Here is a 19,583-nt window from a genome sequence, read left to right as displayed (position 1 = left end):
TTTACCAAATTTTCCAAATTTGATACTTTTGCTTCTTCGGAGGCGAAAGGTTTTGCAAGCAGTGGTGCCTTCCGTTTAGGTTTCTGTCTTGTCCCTCCCTTCATCCGTGTCCTAAAGCTTTGGTATTGGTATCCCACAAGTAAGGATGAATCCGTGGACTCGGTATATCATGCAAAAGAAAACAAAATTTATGCTTACCTGATAAATTTCTTTCTTTTGCGATGTACCGAGTCCACGGCCCGCCCTGTCTATTCAAGACAGATGGTATTTTTGATTAAAAACTTCAGTCACCTCTGCACCTTATAGTTTCTCCTTTTTCTTCCTTGGTCTTCGGTCGAATGACTGGGGGGTGGAGTTAAGGGGGGAGCTATATAGACAGCTCTGCTGTGGTGCTCTCTTTGCCACTTTCTGTTAGGAAGGATAATATCCCACAAGTAAGGATGAAGCCATGGACACCGTACATCGCAAAAGAAAGAAATTTATCAGGTAAGCATAAATTTTGTTTTTTTCTACCTTAATTCCGATTGGCTGATAGAATTCTATCAGCCAATCGGAATTGAAGGGACGCCATCTTGGATGACGTCATTTAAAGGACCCGTCATTGTTCCAGTCTTGTGCCCGGCTAGGTGAAGACATCTCAAGGTAGGGTGATCTTCAAGGGGGTAGTGTTTTAATGTTGGGGGGGGGGTATTGTATTTTTCTTTACAGGTAAAAGAGCTGATTACTTTGGGGCAATGCCCCGCAAAAGGCCCTTTTAAGGGCTCTTTGTAATTTAGTATAGGGTAGGGATTTTTATTATTTTGTGGGGCTTTTTTTATTTTATTAGGGGGATTAGATTAGGTGTAATTAGTTTAAAAAAATTGTAATTATTTTATTATTTTCTGTAATTTAGTGTTTTTTTTTTTTTCGTAATTTATTTTATTTAATTTAATTGTATTTAATTATAGTTAGTTTAGGTAATTAATTATAGTGTAGTGTTAGGTGTAATTGTAACTTAGGTTAGGGTTTATTTTACAGGTAAGTTTGTACTTATTTTAACTAGGTAGTTATTAAATAGTTAATAACTATTTAATAACTATTGTACCTAGTTAAAATAAATACAAACTTGCCTGTAAAAGAAAAATAAACCCTGAGATAGCTACAATATAACTATTAGTTATATTGTAGCTATCTTAGGGTTTATTTTATAGGTAAGTATTTAGTTTTAAATAGGAATAATTTATTTAATTGTAGTAATTTTATTTTGTTTTATTTAAATTATATTTAAGTTAGGGGGTGTTAGGTTTAGGGTTAGACTTAGGTTTACGGGTTAATACATTTAATATAGTGTTGGCGATGTTGGGGACGGCAGATTAGGGGTTAATAAATGTAGGTAGGTGTTTGCGATGTTAGTTACGGCAGATTAGGGGTTAATAAAATTTAACTAGTGTTTGTGAGGCAGGATTGCTGCGGTTTAGGGGTTAATATATTTATTTAAGTGGCGGCGATGTCCAGTCGGCAGATTAGGATTTAAAAATTTTAAGTGTTTGCGATGTGGGGGGTGGGGGGCTCGGTTTAGGGGTTAATAGGTAGTTTATGGGTGTTAGTGTACTTTTTAGCACTTTAGTTAAGAGTTTTATGTTACAGCGTTAGCCCATAAAACTCTTAACTACTGACTTTTAAATGCGGTAGGAGTCTTGACAGTACCACTCACTTTTTCCAAGACTCGTAATACCGGCGTTAGGAAAATCCCATTGAAAAGATAGGATACGCAATTGACGTAAGGGGATTTGCGGTATGTTAAAATTGCGGAAAAAAAGTGAGCGGTACACCTGTACCTGTCAGACTCGTAATACCAGCGGGCATTAAAAAGCAGCGTTGGGACCCCTCAACGCTGCTTTTTAAGGCTAACGCAAAACTCGTAATCTAGCCGAATGTTATTCAAATAGGTTTTTAAACCATTTATAGATTAAGAAGTGTTCTACATAGGGAATTTTGCCAGCTGGATGGCATTATAATGTAGTCGAGTGGGGCAGTTTAATATTTTCTATTTTTAAAGGGATATGAAACCCAAAACTTTTCTTTCTTTCCTTAAGGCAGGGAGAGTCCACGACTTCATTCCTTACTGTTGGGAAATACAACACCTGGCCACCAGGAGTAGGCAAAGACACCCCAGCAAAATGATTAAATATCCCTCCCACTTCCCCCATCCCCCCAGTCTTTCTTTGCCTTTCGTCACTAGAGGAAGATGGCAAAAAAGTGTCAGAAGATTCGGATAGTCCTTAAATAGGATTGCTCCCGTTTTAATAAAGGACTGGAGTTTTACATAATCATATAAACCTCTCAGTGAGAGTATTGATGAACGTTGGATTGTTGAGCTGCAGGGAACGTTTTTCTGCGAAGCGATACAGACTGTCTATTTAACAGCTCCTGGGCAGTCAGTGTTAACAAGTTACACTGTTTGCCTTTTTACACTTAGGTCCCTGTCAGAACACTGCGGCAAGGCTGTCACACTTGAGAGGCTGTATCTGTTCCACAGCATAGATCCTGGAGGGTAAGTCCGCTTGATTTGACTATTCAGCAGGGAATCCTATTATTAGGGTCACAGTGTGACTCCTCAATAGGATCATGGGTTAATATCTCCTTTTATTCAGAGATGAATTTGGAACAGTTTGGGAAAATATGTTACTGCTTTGTTCTCTAAGGAACACATGTTGAAGGTTGGGCACAAATACTTTTGTTACCTGTTTATATTGCTTGGAGGCGGTGGTTTGTCCACCTGCTAAATTTTGTTCTAATTGCCTGAGTACCATTCTAAAGCCTAAGAAGGGTGCTAAATATGCTAACCCCCCTAGCATACTTAGTCCCTCTGAGCCATCAACCTCTCAGGATTCTGTGGTCCGGGAGATGCCTACCCTATCCACTCAAACCGATTGACATGCAGTTCCCAGCGGCATGCCTAATACTCTGACTGGAGGGGGCTTTTTCCCTGCAGACTTTACCACGCAGTTACAATCTGCTGTGTCTACAGCTCTGAGTGCCTTACCTATCTCTGGGAAACGAAAGAAAAAGGTTAAACACAGTTCAACTGAATTAGCTAATTTTCAATCGGATTTAGCCAGTATGTCTCAGTTGCCCGAGGATGAGTTAACCTCTGTAGCGTCAGAGGGTGAACTCTCGGAGTCGGAGACTTCATTTACTAAATCCCCTCCTTCCGAGGAGCCCTCCTTCAGATTTAAGATTGAGCATCTGCGTTTTTTACTAAAAGAGCTTTTGTCTACTTTAGAGGTTCTGGAAGCAAAACTGCCTGAGGAACCTAAGATTCCTAAGTTATACAGGGTTTATGAGGACAGAAAGGCCCCACATGAGAAACGTGGTTTTGCTTGGCATAAGGTAAAGGTTGCCAGAATTTTATCCTTTCTCCAGGATGGTTTGTAGAAGGTTCTATCTTCCAGTTCTCTGAAGGGCCAGATATCGACCCCGTCGGTGTTGCTGCACAAGAGAATAGCTGAGCTTCCGGATGTGGAGTCCTTTGCTAAGGCTCTGACTATGATCAGACATGTGTTTAGACCTGTGGCTCCGCCTTGAAGTCTCAAATCTGGTTTTGCGTGTTTTGCAGCAGGCTCTGTTTGAGCCCATGCATGCTGCTGACATTAAACTGTTATCTTGTAAAGTTTTGTTTCTTTTAGCCATTGCCTCTGCTCGCAGAGTCTCTGAGATTTCGGCTTTACAGTGTGACCCCCCTTACATTTTTTCCATGCCGATAAGGCGGTTTTATGCACTAGGTTAGGTTCCCTTCCTAAGGTGGTGTCAGATCGTAACATTAATCAAGAGATTGTTGTTCCTTCTTTGTATCCAAATCCTTCTTCAGTGAAGAAATGTTTGCTTCACAATCTGGATGTGGTTCATGCATTTGTGGTGCCCTCAGATTAGGGTCCGCCTTTTTCCTTTTCCCTTCAGTGTCCTCTGGAGCTTGGGTATTGTTTTCCCAACAGTAAGGAATTAAGTTGTGGACTCTCCCTGCCTTATGGGAAAAAAACAAAATGTATGCTTATCAGATAAATTCCTTTCTTTCCTGGTAGGGAGAGTCCACAACCCCGCCCGTTAGAATGTTTTTGGTGGCTCCCTTTTTGTTTTTCTTCTGGCACCTTTATACCCTGATGTTTCTCCTACTTTTCATCATTCCCTCGGCCGAATGACTGTGGGTATGGGGGAAGTGGAAGGGATTTATAAGCCTTTGGCAGGGGTGTCTTTGCCTCCTCCTGGTGGCCAGGTGTTGTATTTCCCAACAGTAAGGAATTAAGTTGTGGACTCTCCCTGCCAGGAAAGAAAGGAATTATTCTGGTAAGCATACATTTTTGTTTTTGTGATTCTGACAGAGCATACCATTTAAAAAAAGTTTCCATTTGACTTCTATAATCAAATTTGCTTTGTTCTCATGCTATTCTGTGTTGAAGAAATACCTATGTAGTACGACTGTGCAAGATGGGGAAAAAACAAATATAACATTTTTTTGTATTGCAATTGTATTAAAATATTTTTTAACCTACATTTCTTCTGTTATGTGTGATCAGTCCACGGGTCATCATTACTTCTGGGATATTATCTGCTCCCCTACAGGAAGTGCAAGAGGATTCACCCAGCAGAGTTGCTATATAGCTCCTCCCCTCTACGTCACCTCCAGTCATTCTCTTGCACCCAAAGACTAGATAGGAGGTGTGAGAGGACTATGGTGATTATACTTAGTTTTTAGAACTTCAATCAAAAGTTTGTTATTTTACAATAGCACCGGAGCGTGTTATTACCTCTCTGGCAGAGTTTGAAGAAGAATCTACCAGAGTTTTTCTTATGATTTTAACCGGAGTAGTTAAGATCATATTGCTGTTTCTCGGCCATCTGAGGGAGGTAAAAACTTCAGATCAGGGGACAGCGGGCAGTTGAATCTGCATTGAGGTATGTAGCAGTTTTTATTTTCTGAATGGAATTGATGAAAAAATCCTGCCATACCGTTATAATGAACATGTATGTATGCTCTACACTTTAGTATTCTGGGGATGGTATTTCACCGGAATTACTCTGTTAAAGTACATTAAACCTTTTATTAGGTATTTTTCATGTTAAACGTTTTTGCTGGAATGTAGAATCGTTTGCATTAATGAGGTACTGAGTGAATAAATATTTGGGCATTATTTTTCCACTTGGCAGTTTGCTTGTTTTAATTATGACAGTTTCGTTTCTCTCTCACTGCTGTGTGTGAGAGGGAGGGGCCGTTTTTGGCGCTCTTTGCTACGCATCAAAAATTTCCAGTCAGTTACTCTTGTATTTTCTGCATGATCCGGTTCATCTCTAACAGAACTCAGGGGTCTTCAAACTTCTTTGAAGGGAGGTAGATTCTCTCAGCAGAGCTGTGAGACTTATATAGTGACTGTGATTTAAAACGTTGCTCTGTAATTTTTATGTTTAAAATTTAATTAGTGTTATTTTACTAATGGGAACAAACCTTTGCTAAAAAGTTGTGTTGTTTGTAAAGAGTGATGCTATAACTGTTTTTCAGTTCATTATTTCAACTGTCATTTAATCGTTTAGTGCTTCTTGAGGCACAGTACGTTTTTTTGTTAAATAAAATTGTAACCGAGTTGCATGTTTATTGCTAGTGTGTTAAACATGTCTGATTCAGAGGAAGATACCTGTGTCATTTGTTCCAATGCCAAGGTGGAGCCCAATAGAAATTTATGTACTAACTGTATTGATGCTACTTTAAATAAAAGCCAATCTGTACAAATTGAACAAATTTCACCAAACAGCGAGGGGAGAGTTATGCCGACTAACTCGCCTCACGTGTCAGTACCTGCATCTCCCGCCCGGGAGGTGCGTGATATTATGGCGCCTAGTACATCTGGGCAGCCATTACAGATAACATTACAAGATATGGCTACTGTTATGACTGAAGTTTTGGCTAAATTACCAGAACTAAGAGGCAAGCGTGATCACTCTGGGGTGAGAACAGAGTGCGCTGATAATTCTAGGGCCATGTCTGATACTGCGTCACAGCTTGCAGAGCATGAGGACGGAGAGCTTCATTCTGTAGGTGACGGTTCTGATCCAAGCAGATTGGATTCAGATATTTCAAATTTTAAATTTAAATTGGAAAACCTCCGTGTATTACTAGGGGAGGTCTTAGCAGCTCTTAACGATTGTAACACTGTTGCAATACCAGAGAAAATGTGTAGGTTGGATAAATACTTTGCGGTACCGGCGAGTACTGACGTTTTTCCTATACCTAAGAGATTAACTGAAATTGTTACTAAGGAGTGGGATAGACCCGGTGTGCCGTTCTCACCCCCTCCAATATTTAGAAAGATGTTTCCAATAGACGCCACCACACGGGACTTATGGCAAACGGTCCCTAAGGTGGAGGGAGCAGTTTCTACTTTAGCTAAGCGTACCACTATCCCGGTGGAGGATAGCTGTGCTTTTTCAGATCCTATGGATAAAAAATTAGAGGGTTACCTTAAGAAAATGTTTGTTCAACAAGGTTTTATATTGCAACCCCTTGCATGCATCGCGCCGATTACGGCTGCGGCAGCATTTTGGATTGAGTCTCTGGAAGAGAACCTTAGTTCAGCTACGCTGGACGACATTACGGACAGGCTTAGAGTCCTTAAACTAGCTAATTCATTCATTTCGGAGGCCGTAGTACATTTAACCAAACTTACGGCTAAGAATTCAGGATTCGCCATTCAGGCACGTAGGGCGCTGTGGCTAAAATCCTGGTCGGCTGATGTAACTTCTAAGTCCAAATTACTTAATATACCTTTCAAGGGGCAAACTTTATTTGGGCCCGGTTTGAAAGAAATTATTGCTGACATTACAGGAGGTAAGGGCCACGCTCTACCTCAAGACAAAGCCAAAGCTAAGGCTAGACAGTCTAATTTTCGTCCCTTTCGGAATTTCAAAACAGGAACAGCATCAACTTCCACTGCACCAAAACAGGAAGGAGCTGTTGCTCGTTACAGACAAGGCTGGAAACCTAACCAGTCCTGGAATAAGGGCAAGCAGGCCAGGAAACCTGCTGCTGCCCCTAAGACAGCATGAACCGAGGGCCCCCGATCCGGGACCGGATCTAGTGGGGGGCAGACTCTCTCTCTTCGCCCAGGCTTGGGCAAGAGATGTCCAGGATCCCTGGGCGCTAGAGATCATATCTCAGGGATACCTTCTAGACTTCAAATTCTCTCCCCCAAGAGGGAGATTTCATCTGTCAAGGTTGTCAACAAACCAAATAAAGAAAGACGCGTTTCTACGCTGTGTACAAGATCTATTATTAATGGGAGTGATCCATCCGGTTCCGCGGTCGGAACAAGGACAAGGGTTTTACTCAAACCTGTTTGTGGTTCCCAAAAAAGAGGGAACTTTCAGGCCAATCTTGGATTTAAAGATCCTAAACAAATTCCTAAGAGTTCCATCGTTCAAAATGGAAACTATTCGGACAATCTTACCCATGATCCAAGAGGGTCAGTACATGACCACAGTGGATTTAAAGGATGCTTACCTTCACATACCGATTCACAAAGATCATTACCGGTATCTAAGGTTTGCCTTCTTAAACAGGCATTACCAGTTTGTAGCCCTTCCATTCGGATTGGCTACGGCTCCAAGAATCTTCACAAAGGTTCTGGGTGCCCTTCTGGCGGTACTAAGACCGCGAGGAATTTCGGTAGCTCCGTACCTAGACGACATTCTGATACAAGCTTCAAGCTTTCAAACTGCCAAGTCTCATACAGAGTTAGTTCTGGCATTTCTAAGGTCGCATGGATGGAAAGTGAACGAAAAGAAGAGTTCTCTCTTTCCTCTCACAAGAGTTCCATTCTTGGGGACTCTTATAGATTCTGTAGAAATGAAGATTTATCTGACAGAAGACAGATTAACAAAGCTTCTAAATGCATGCCGTGTCCTTCATTCCATTCAACTCCCGTCAGTAGCTCAATGCATGGAGGTGATCGGCTTAATGGTAGCAGCAATGGACATAGTACCCTTTGCACGCCTACATCTCAGACCGCTGCAATTGTGCATGCTGAGTCAGTGGAATGGGGATTACTCAGATTTGTCCCCCACTCTGAATCTGGATCAAGAGACCAGAAACTCTCTTCTATGGTGGCTTTCTCGGCCACATCTGTCCAGGGGGATGCCATTCAGCAGGCCGGACTGGACAATTGTAACAACAGACGCCAGCCTACTAGGTTGGGGCGCTGTCTGGAATTCTCTGAAGGCTCAGGGACAATGGAGTAAGGAGGAAAGTCTCCTGCCGATAAACATTCTGGAATTGAGAGCAGTTCTCAATGCCCTTCTAGCTTGGCCCCAGTTAAAAACTCGGGGGTTCATCAGGTTTCAGTCGGACAACATCACGACTGTAGCTTACATCAACCATCAGGGAGGGACAAGAAGCTCCCTAGCAATGATGGAAGTATCAAAGATATTTCGCTGGGCAGAGTCTCACTCTTGCCACCTGTCAGCAATCCACATCCCGGGAGTGGAGAACTGGGAGGCGGATTTCTTGAGTCGCCAGACGTTTCATCCGGGGGAGTGGGAACTTCATCCGGAGGTCTTTGCCCAAATACTTCGACGTTGGGGCAAACCAGATATAGATCTCATGGCGTCTCGCCAGAACGCCAAACTTCCTCGCTACGGATCCAGATCCAGGGATCCGGGAGCGGTTCTGATAGATGCTTTGACAGCACCTTGGAACTTCAGGATGGCTTATGTGTTTCCACCCTTCCCGCTGCTTCCTCGATTGATTGCCAAAATCAAACAGGAGAGAGCATCAGTGATTCTAATAGCACCTGCATGGCCACGCAGGACTTGGTATGCAGATCTAGTGGACATGTCATCCTGTCCGCCTTGGTCTCTACCTCTAAGACAGGACCTTCTGATACAGGGTCCATTCAAACATCAAAATCTAACTTCTCTGAAGCTGACTGCTTGGAAATTGAACGCTTGATTTTATCAAAACGTGGTTTTTCTGAGTCGGTTATTGATACCCTGATACAGGCTAGGAAGCCTGTTACCAGAAAGATTTACCATAAAATATGGCGTAAATACCTATACTGGTGTGAATCCAAAGATTACTCCTGGAGTAAGGTTAGGATTCCTAGGATATTGTCCTTTCTACAAGAAGGTTTAGAAAAGGGTTTATCGGCTAGCTCATTAAAGGGACAGATCTCAGCTCTGTCCATCTTGTTACACAAGCGTCTGTCAGAAAATCCAGACGTCCAGGCATTTTGTCAGGCTTTAGCTAGGATCAAGCCTGTGTTTAAAACTGTTGCTCCGCCATGGAGTTTAAACTTAGTTCTTAACGTTTTACAGGGTGTTCCGTTCGAACCCCTTCATTCCATTGATATAAAATTGTTATCTTGGAAAGTTCTATTTTTAATGGCTATTTCCTCGGCTCGAAGAGTCTCTGAATTATCAGCCTTACATTGTGATTCTCCTTATCTGATCTTTCACTCAGACAAGGTAGTTCTGCGTACTAAACCTGGGTTCTTACCTAAGGTAGTCACTAACAGGAATATCAATCAAGAGATTGTTGTTCCATCCTTGTGTCCAAATCCTTCTTCAAAGAAGGAACGTCTTCTACACAATCTGGATGTAGTTCGTGCCCTCAAGTTCTACTTGCAGGCAACTAAGGATTTTCGACAAACGTCTTCCCTGTTTGTCGTGTACTCTGGTCAGAGGAGAGGTCATAAGGCTTCGGCTACCTCTCTCTCCTTCTGGCTTCGTAGCATAATTCGTTTAGCCTATGAGACTGCTGGACAGCAGCCTCCTGAAAGAATTACAGCTCATTCTACTAGAGCTGTGGCTTCCACTTGGGCCTTTAAGAATGAGGCCTCTGTTGAACAGATTTGCAAGGCTGCAACTTGGTCTTCGCTTCATACTTTTTCCAAATTTTACAAATTTGACACTTTTGCTTCTTCGGAGGCTATTTTTGGGAGAAAGGTTCTTCAGGCAGTGGTTCCTTCTGTATAATGAGCCTGCCTATCCCTCCCGTCATCCGTGTACTTTTGCTTTGGTATTGGTATCCCAGAAGTAATGATGACCCGTGGACTGATCACACATAACAGAAGAAAACATAATTTATGCTTACCTGATAAATTCCTTTCTTCTGTTGTGTGATCAGTCCACGGCCCGCCCTGTTTCTCCAACATAGGTGTGTCCGGTCCACGGCGTCATCCTTACTTGTGGGATATTCTCCTCCCCAACAGGAAATGGCAAAGAGCCCAGCAAAGCTGGTCACATGATCCCTCCTAGGCTCCGCCTACCCCAGTCATTCTCTTTGCCGTTGTACAGGCAACATCTCCACGGAGATGGCTTAGAGTTTTTTAGTGTTTAACTGTAGTTTTTATTATTCAATCAAGAGTTTGTTATTTTAAAATAGTGCTGGTATGTACTATTTACTCAGAAACAGAAAAGAGATGAAGATTTCTGTTTGTATGAGGAAAATGATTTTAGCACCTTAACTAAAATCCATGGCTGTTCCACACAGGACTGTTGAGAGCAATTAACTTCAGTTGGGGGAACAGTGTGCAGTCTCTTACTGCTTGAGGTATGACACATTCTAACAAGACGATGTAATGCTGGAAGCTGTCATTTTCCCTATGGGATCCGGTAAGCCATGTTTATTAAGATAGTAAATAAGGGCTTCACAAGGGCTTATTAAGACTGTAGACTTTTTCTGGGCTAAATCGATTCATTATTAACACATATTTAGCCTTGAGGAATCATTTATTCTGGGTATTTTGATATGATTATATCGGCAGGCACTGTTTTTGACACCTTATTCTTTAGGGGCTTTCCCTAATCATAGTCAGAGCCTCATTTTCGCGCCGGTATGGCGCACTTGTTTTTGAGGACAGCATGGCATGCAGCTGCATGTGTGTGGAGCTCTGATACATAGAAAAGTCTTTCTGAAGGCATCATTTGGTATCGTATTCCCCTTTGGGCTTGGTTGGGTCTCAGCAAAGCAGATTCCAGGGACTGTAAAGGGGTTAAATATAAAAACGGCTCCGGTTCCGTTATTTTAAGGGTTAAAGCTTCCAAATTTGGTGTGCAATACTTTTAAGGCTTTAAGACACTGTGGTGAAATTTTGGTGAATTTTGAACAATTCCTTCATACTTTTTCGCAATTGCAGTAATAAAGTGTGTTTAGTTTAAAATTTAAAGTGACAGTAACGGTTTTATTTTAAAACGTTTTTTGTGCTTTGTTATCAAGTTTATGCCTGTTTAACATGTCTGAACTACCAGATAGATTGTGTTCTGACTGTGGGGAAACCAAGGTTCCTTCTCATTTAACTATATGTATTTTATGTCATAAAAAATTTTAGTAAAAATGATGCCCAAGATGATTCCTCAAGTGAGGGGAGTAAGCATGGTACTGCATCATCCCCTCCTTCGTCTACACCAGTCTTGCCCATACAGGAGGCCCCTAGTACATCTAGTGCGCCAATACTCCTTACTATGCAACATTTAACGGCTGTAATGGATAATTCTATCAAAAACATTTTAGCCAATATGCCCACTTATCAGTGAAAGCGCGACTGCTCTGTTTTAGAAAATTCTGTAGAGCATGAGAACGCTGATGATATGGTTTCTGAAGGGCCCCTACACCAGTCTGAGGGGGCCAGGGAGGTTTTGTCTGAGGGAGAAATTTCAGATTCAGGAAACATTTCTCAACAAGCTGAACCTGATGTGATTACTTTTAAATTTAAGTTGGAACATCTCCGCGCTCTGCTTAAGGAGGTGTTATCCAATTTGGATGATTGTGATTATCTGGTCATTCCAGAACCACTATGTAAAATGGAAAAGTTCTTAGAGGCCCCGGGGCCCCCCGAAGCTTTTCCTATATCCAAGCGGGTGGCGTACATTGTTAGTAAAGAATGGGACAGGCCCGGTATACCTTTAGTACCTCCCCCCATATTTATAAAATTGTTTTCCTATAGTCGACCCCAGAAAGGACTGATGGCAGACAGTCCCCAAGGTCGAGGGGGCGGTTTCTACTCTACACAAGCGCGCCACTATACCCATAGAAGATAGTTGTGCTTTCCAAGATCCTATGGATAAAAAATTAGAAGGTCTGCTAAAGATGTTTGTTCAGCAAGGTTCCCTTCTACAACCAATTGCATGCATTGTCCCTGTCACTGCAGCCGCGTGTTTCTAGTTTGATGAGCTAGGAAAGGCGATTATTAGTAATTCTTCTTCTTATGAGGAGATTATGGACAGAATTCGTGCTCTTAAATTGGCTAATTCTTTCACCCTAGACGCCACCTTGCAATCGGCGAAAAAATTCTGGGTTTGCTATTGTGGCGCAGAGCGCTTTGGTTAAAATCTTGGGCAGCGGATGCGTCTTCCAAGAACAAATTGCTTGACATTCCTTTCAAGGGGAAAACACTCTTTGGCCCTGACTTGAAAGAGATTATCTCTGATATCACTGGGGGCAAGGGCCACGCCCTTCCTCAGGATAGGTCTTTTCAAGACCAAAAATAAACCTAAGTTTCGTCCCTTTCGCAGAAACGGATCAGCCCCAAGGGCTACGTCCTCTAAGCAGGAAGGTAATACTTCTCAAGCCAATCCAGCCTGCAGACCTATGCAAGGCTGGAACAAAGGAAAGCAGGCCAGGAAACCTGCCACTGCTACCAAGACAGCATGAAATGCGGGCCCCCGATCCGGGACCGGATCTGGTGGGGGGCAGACTCTCTCTCTTCGCTCAGGCTGGGGCAAGAGATGTTCTGGATCCTTGGGCGCTAGAAATAGTCTCCCAAGGTTATTCTCTGGAGTTCAAGGGGCTTCCTCCAAGGGGGAGGTTCCACAGGTCTCAGTTGTCTTCAGATCACATAAGAAGACAGGCATTCTTACATTGGGTAGAAGACCTGCTAAAAATGGGAGTGATTCATCCTGTTCCATTAGGAGAACAAGGGATGGGGTTCTACTCCAATCTGTTCATAGTTCCCAAAAAAGAGGGAACGTTCAGACCAATCTTAGATCTCAAGATCTTGAACAAGTTTCTCAAGGTTCCATCGTTCAAGATGGAAACCATTCGAACACTCCTTCCTTCCATCCAGGAAGGTCAATTCATGACCAAGGTGGATTTTAAGGATGCGTATCTACATATTCCTATCCACAAGGAACATCATCGGTTCCTAAGGTTTGAATTCCTGGACAAGCATTTCCAGTTCGTGGCGTTTTCTTTCGGATTAGCCACTGCTCCTAGGATTTTCTCATAGGTACTAGGGTCCCTTCTGGCGGTGCTAAGAAAAATTGGGAAGCGGATTTTCTGAGTCGTCAGACATTGCATCCGGGGGAGTGGGAACTCCATCCGGAAATCTTTGCCCAAGTCACTCAACCGTGGGGCATTCCAGACATGGATCTGATGGCCTCTCGTCAGAACTTCAGAGTTCCTTACTACGGGTACAGATCCAGGGATCCCAAGGCGGCTCTAGTGGATGCACTAGTAGCACCTTGGACCTTCAAACTAGCTTATGTGTTCCCGCCGTTTCCTCTCATCCCCAGGCTGGTAGCCAGGATCAATCAGGAGAGGGCGTCGGTGATTTTGATAGCTCCTGCGTGGCCACGCAGGACTTGGTATGCAGATCTGGTGAATATGTCATCGGCTCCACCATGGAAGCTACCTTTGAGGCGAGACCTTCTTGTTCTAGGTCCGTTCGACCCACTCCAGCTGACTGCTTGGAGATTGAACGCTTGATCTTATCAAAGCGAGGGTTCTCAGATTCTGTTATTAATACTCTTGTTCAGGCCTGAAAGCCTGTAACCAGAAAAATTACCACATAATTTGGTATATCTGTTGGTGTGAATCTGCAGGATTCCCTTGGGACAAGGTTAAGATTCCTAAGAGTCTATCCTTCCTTCGAGAAGGATTGGAAAAAGGATTATCTGCAAGTTCCTTGATGGGACAGATTTCTGCCTTGTCTGTGTTACTTCACAAAAAGCTGGCAGCTGTGCCAGATGTTCTAGCCTTTGTTCAGGCTCTGGTTAGAATCAAGCCTGTTTACAAAATTTTGACTCCTCCTTGGAGTCTCAACCTAGTTCTTTCAGTTCTTTAGGGGGTTCCGTTTGAACCCTTACATTCCGTTGATATTAAGTTATTATCTTGGAAAGTTTTGTTTTTGGTTGCAATTTCTTCTGCTAGAAGAGTTTCAGAATTATCTGCTCTGCAGTGTTCTTCTCCTTATCTGGTGTTCCATGCAGATAAGGTGGTTTTGCGTACTAATCCTGGTTTTCTTCCAAAAGTTGTTTCTAACAAAAACATTAACCAGGAGATAGTTGTGCCTTCTTTGTGTCCTAATCCAGTTTCAAAGAAGGAACGTTTGTTGCACAACTTGGATGTAGTTCGTGCTCTCAAATTTTACTTAGCAGCTACTAAGGATTTCAGACAAACTTTGTCTTTGTTTGTTGTTTATTCTGGTAAACGGAGAGGTCAAAAAGCAACTTCTACCTCTCTCTCCTTCTGGATTAAAAGCATTATCCGATTGGCTTATGAGACTGCCGGACGGCAGCCTCCTGAAAGAATCACAGCTCACTCCACTAGGGCTGTGGCTTCCACATGGGCCTTCAAGAATGAGGCTTCTGTTGATCAGATATGTAAGGCAGTGACTTGGTCTTCACTGCACACTTTTTCTAAATTTTACAAATTTGATACTTTTGCTTCTTCTGAGGCTATTTTTGGGAGAAAGGTTTTGCAAGCCGTGGTGCCTTCCATTTAGGTGACCTGATTTGCTCCCTCCCTTCATCCGTGTCCTAAAGCTTTGGTATTGGTTCCCACAAGTAAGGATGACGCCGTGGACCGGACACACCTATGTTGGAGAAAACAGAATTTATGTTTACCTGATAAATTACTTTCTCCAACGGTGTGTCCGGTCCACGGCCCGCCCTGGTTTTTTTAATCAGGTCTGATAATTTTTTTTTTTTTAACTACAGTCACCACGGTAACATATGGTTTCTCCTATGCAAATATTCCTCCTTAACGTCGGTCGAATGACTGGGGTAGGCGGAGCCTAGGAGGGATCATGTGACCAGCTTTGCTGGGCTCTTTGCCATTTCCTGTTGGGGAGGAGAATATCCCACAAGTAAGGATGACGCCGTGGACCGGACACACCGTTGGAGAAAGTAATTTATCAGGTAAACATAAATTCTGTTTTTTTAAGGCAGGTAAATATTTTTTAAATTATAATCCAGTCACCACTACACCCTTGGCTTCTCCTTTCTCGTTGGTCTTTGGTCGAATGACTGGAGGTGACGTAGAGGGGAGGAGCTATATAGCAACTCTGCTGGGTGAATCCTCTTGCACTTCCTGTAGGGGAGCAGATAATATCCCAGAAGTAATGATGACCCGTGGACTGATCACACAACAGAAGAAAGGAATTTATCAGGTAAGCATAAATTATGTTTTTGCATCAAAAATTGCATTTTACTCTTCAAAACAGTGGCTTGTTCCCTTTGCCATAGATGCATCCCTTCTTGGTCGGACCACATGGAGAAGTGATCAGTTCTGTTGTTGGGCTGGACTGGAGTGTTTGTGTGACTGACATGACATAAGGAAGCCATTTCACACTTTTTTGTTGTTGTTTGTTTCGATAAAAAATTGCAGCCTCATGCGATTTAGATAATGCGTAGCCTCCTATCGCTATTAATTTCATTATGGGATTATTGTACAGCCCTACTAGGTAGGTATCTGGAGCACTACATGGCAGGAACTACCATCTAGTGCTCTAGCAAATAAATTACGTTCTTGCAAAACTGCTGCCATATAGTGCTCCAGAAATGGACCCGTTTCTAAGCATATAACCCTGCTTTTCAACAAAAGATACCAAGAGAACGAAGAAAATTAGAAAGTTGTTTAAAATTGAATGCTCTATCTGAATCATGGAAGAAAAAAAAAAGGGTTTTATATCCCTTTAAAACATTTTCTGCTATCCAAAGCACAACATAATTGCATAATTTAACATAAATGTACTTAATTTGTGTCATAAATGTTGAACATTTTTTATATTAGCTAATTTTACCTTAATATTGGCTAACATTTTAGCTGGGTTGTCAGTAAAATCATCCAGATGCTGCGCCCATTAAAAAGGTCAGTCTCAAATAATACTATAGCTTCAAATAAGCCTGTTGACTATTACTTTATAATGAATGCTCAGTTCGCCAAACATTAATGAGTACATTAAAATGTAGCGACAATAATATTAATAATATAATTTTAAAACCTACAAGTAGAGCCCAAGTTGATCAAGTTTGAGGTGGCACATAACACTGGGAAAAGGATTCTATCCATAGAAATAATGGGATATATCAACCTATCAATAATGAATCCCACATGATGACATATTAATATGGAGCAGTTCACTAATATTCTGAAGGCTCAGCGGTTACCTATAAACAAACATGTAACCCCATAGCTCACCAGCATAACAGTCTTTTGACTATAAAATGTCCACCGCTCTCAGGTCTGGTGACCTTCATATAGAGGCATAACAGCCACAGGTAATGAGTCTAATAATAGGCAAAGGAGTAGTAAACATGTATACAGTATTCAAAACAAAACATATAGGCCTAGATTTGGAGTTCGGCGGTAGCCGTGAAAACCAGCGTTAGAGGCTCCTAACGCTGGTTTTGGCCGCCCGCTGGTATTTGGAGTCAGTGATTAAAGGGTCTAACGCTCACTTTTCAGCCGCGACTTTTCCATACCGCAGATCCCCCTACGCCATTTGCGTAGCCTATATTTTCAATGGGATCTTTCTAACGCTGGTATTTAGAGTCGTTTCTGAAGTGAGCGTTAGAGCTCTAACGACAAGATTCCAGCCGCCTGAAAAAAGCAGGAGTTAAGAGCTTTCTGGCTAACGCCGGTTTATAAAGCTCTTAACTACTGTACCCTAAAGTACACTAACACCCATAAACTACCTATGTACCCCTAAACCGAGGTCCCCCCACACCGCCGCCACTCGATTAAAATTTTTAACCCCTAATCTGCCGACCGCCACCTACGTTATACTTATGTACCCCTAATCTGCTGCCCCTAACCCCGCCGACCCCTGTATTACATTTATTAACCCCTAACCTGCCCCCCACAACGTCGCCGCCAGCTACTTAAAATAATTAACCCCTAATCTTCCGACCGCAAATCGCCGCCACCTACGTTATCCCTATGTACCCCTAATCTGCTGCCCTAACATCGCCGACCCCTATATTATATTTATTAACCCCTAATCTGCCCCCCTCAACGTCGCCGACACCTGCCTACACTTATTAACCCCTAATCCGCCTCACTAACCCTATCATAAATAGTATTAACCCCTAATCTGCCCTCCCTAACATCGCCGACACCTAACTTCAATTATTAACCCCTAATCTGCCGACCGGAGCTCACCGCTATTCTAATAAATGGATTAACCCCTAAAGCTAAGTCTAACCCTAACACTAACATCCCCCTAAGTTAAATATAATTTTTATCTAACTAAATAAATTAACTCTTATTAAATAAATTATTCCTATTTAAAGCTAAATACTTACCTGTAAAATAAATCCTAATATAGCTACAACATAAATTATAATTATATTATAGCTATTTTAGGATTAATATTTATTTTACAGGCAACTTTGTTATTATTTTAACCAGGTAAAATAGCTATTAAATAGTTAAGAACTATTTAATAGTTACCTAGTTAAAATAATAACAAATTTACCTGTAAAATAAATCCTAACCTAAGTTATAATTAAACCTAACACTACCCTATCAATAAAATAATTAAATAAACTACCTACAATTACCTACAATTAACCTAACACTACACTATCAATAAATTAATTAAACACAATTCCTACAAATAAATACAATTAAATAAACTAGCTAAAGTACAAAAAATAAAAAAGAACTAAGTTACAGAAAATAAAAAAATATTTACAAACATAAGAAAAATATTACAACAATTTTAAACTAATTACACCTACTCTAAGCCCCCTAATAAAATAACAAAGCCCCCCAAAATAAAAAATTCCCTACCCTATTCTAAATTAAAAAAGTTACAAGCTCTTTTACCTTACCAGCCCTGAACAGGGCCCTTTGCGGGGCATGCCCCAAGAATTTCAGCTCTTTTGCCTGTAAAAAAAAACATACAATACCCCCCCCCAACATTACAACCCACCACCCACATACCCCTAATCTAACCCAAACCCCCCTTAAATAAACCTAACACTAAGCCCCTGAAGATCTTCCTACCTTGTCTTCACCATCCAGGTATCACCGATCCGTCCTGGCTCCAAGATCTTCATCCAACCCAAGCGGGGGTTGGCGATCCATAATCCGGTCCAGAAGAGGCTCCAAAGTCTTCCTCCTATCCGGCAAGAAGAGGACATCCGGACCGGCAAACATCTTCTCCAAGCGGCATCTTCGATCTTCTTCCATCCGGAGCGAAGCGGCAGGATCCTGAAGACCTCCAGCGCGGAACATCCATCCGGACCGACGACTGAACGACGAATGACTGTTCCTTTAATGGACGTCATCCAAGATGGCGTCCCTCGAATTCCGATTGGCTGATAGGATTCTATCTGCCAATCGGAATTAAGGTAGGAATTTTCTGATTGGCTGATGGAATCAGCCAATCAACTCTAGTTCAATCCGATTGGCCGATCCAATCAGCCAATCAGATTGAGCTCGCATTCTATTGGCTGATCGGAACAGCCAATAGAATGCGAGCTCAATCTGATTGGCTGATTGGATCAGCCAATCGGATTGAACTTGATTCTGATTGGCTGATTCCATCAGCCAATCAGAAAATTCCTACCTTAATTCCGATTGGCTGATAGAATCCTATCAGCCAATCGGAATTCGAGGGACGCCATCTTGGATGACGTCCCTTAAAGGAACAGTCATTCGTCGTTCAGTCGTCGGTCCGGATGGATGTTCCGCGCTGGAGGTCTTCAGGATCCTGCCGCTTCGCTCCGGATGGAAGAAGATCGAAGATGCCGCTTGGAGAAGATGTTTGCCGGTCCGGATGTCCTCTTCTTGCCGGATAGGAGGAAGACTTTGGAGCCTCTTCTGGACCGGATTATGGATCGCCAACCCCCGCTTGGGTTGGATGAAGATCTTGGAGCCAGGACGGATCGGTGATACCTGGATGGTGAAGACAAGGTAGGAAGATCTTCAGGGGCTTAGTGTTAGGTTTATTTAAGGGGGGTTTGGGTTAGATTAGGGGTATGTGGGTGGTGGGTTGTAATGTTGGGGGGGGGGTATTGTATGTTTTTTTTTACAGGCAAAAGAGCTGAAATTCTTGGGGCATGCCCCGCAAAGGGCCCTGTTCAGGGCTGGTAAGGTAAAAGAGCTTGTAACTTTTTTAATTTAGAATAGGGTAGGGAATTTTTTATTTTGGGGGGCTTTGTTATTTTATTAGGGGGCTTAGAGTAGGTGTAATTAGTTTAAAATTGTTGTAATATTTTTCTTATGTTTGTAAATATTTTTTTTATTTTCTGTAACTTAGTTCTTTTTTATTTTTTGTACTTTAGCTAGTTTATTTAATTGTATTTATTTGTAGGAATTGTGTTTAATT

General features: G+C 42.2%; 1 protein-coding gene across 1 annotated transcript in view; it reads left to right on the top strand.

The window, feature by feature from the left end:
* The window catches only part of MPDZ (multiple PDZ domain crumbs cell polarity complex component), a 754,223-nt gene that overhangs the window by 253,671 nt on the left and 480,969 nt on the right, over positions 1 to 19,583 (top strand). Inside the window, exon 10 of the mRNA XM_053699987.1 lies at positions 3,098 to 3,372. Within this exon, the coding sequence (XP_053555962.1) occupies positions 3,098 to 3,372 (275 nt within the window). The remainder of the gene's footprint in view (positions 1 to 3,097; positions 3,373 to 19,583) is intronic.

Source organism: Bombina bombina, chromosome 2, assembly GCF_027579735.1.
Source record: "Bombina bombina isolate aBomBom1 chromosome 2, aBomBom1.pri, whole genome shotgun sequence".
NCBI lineage: Eukaryota > Metazoa > Chordata > Amphibia > Anura > Bombinatoridae > Bombina > Bombina bombina.
Note: the sequence above shows the minus strand (reverse complement) of the source record. Positions and strands in the feature narration are given on the sequence as shown.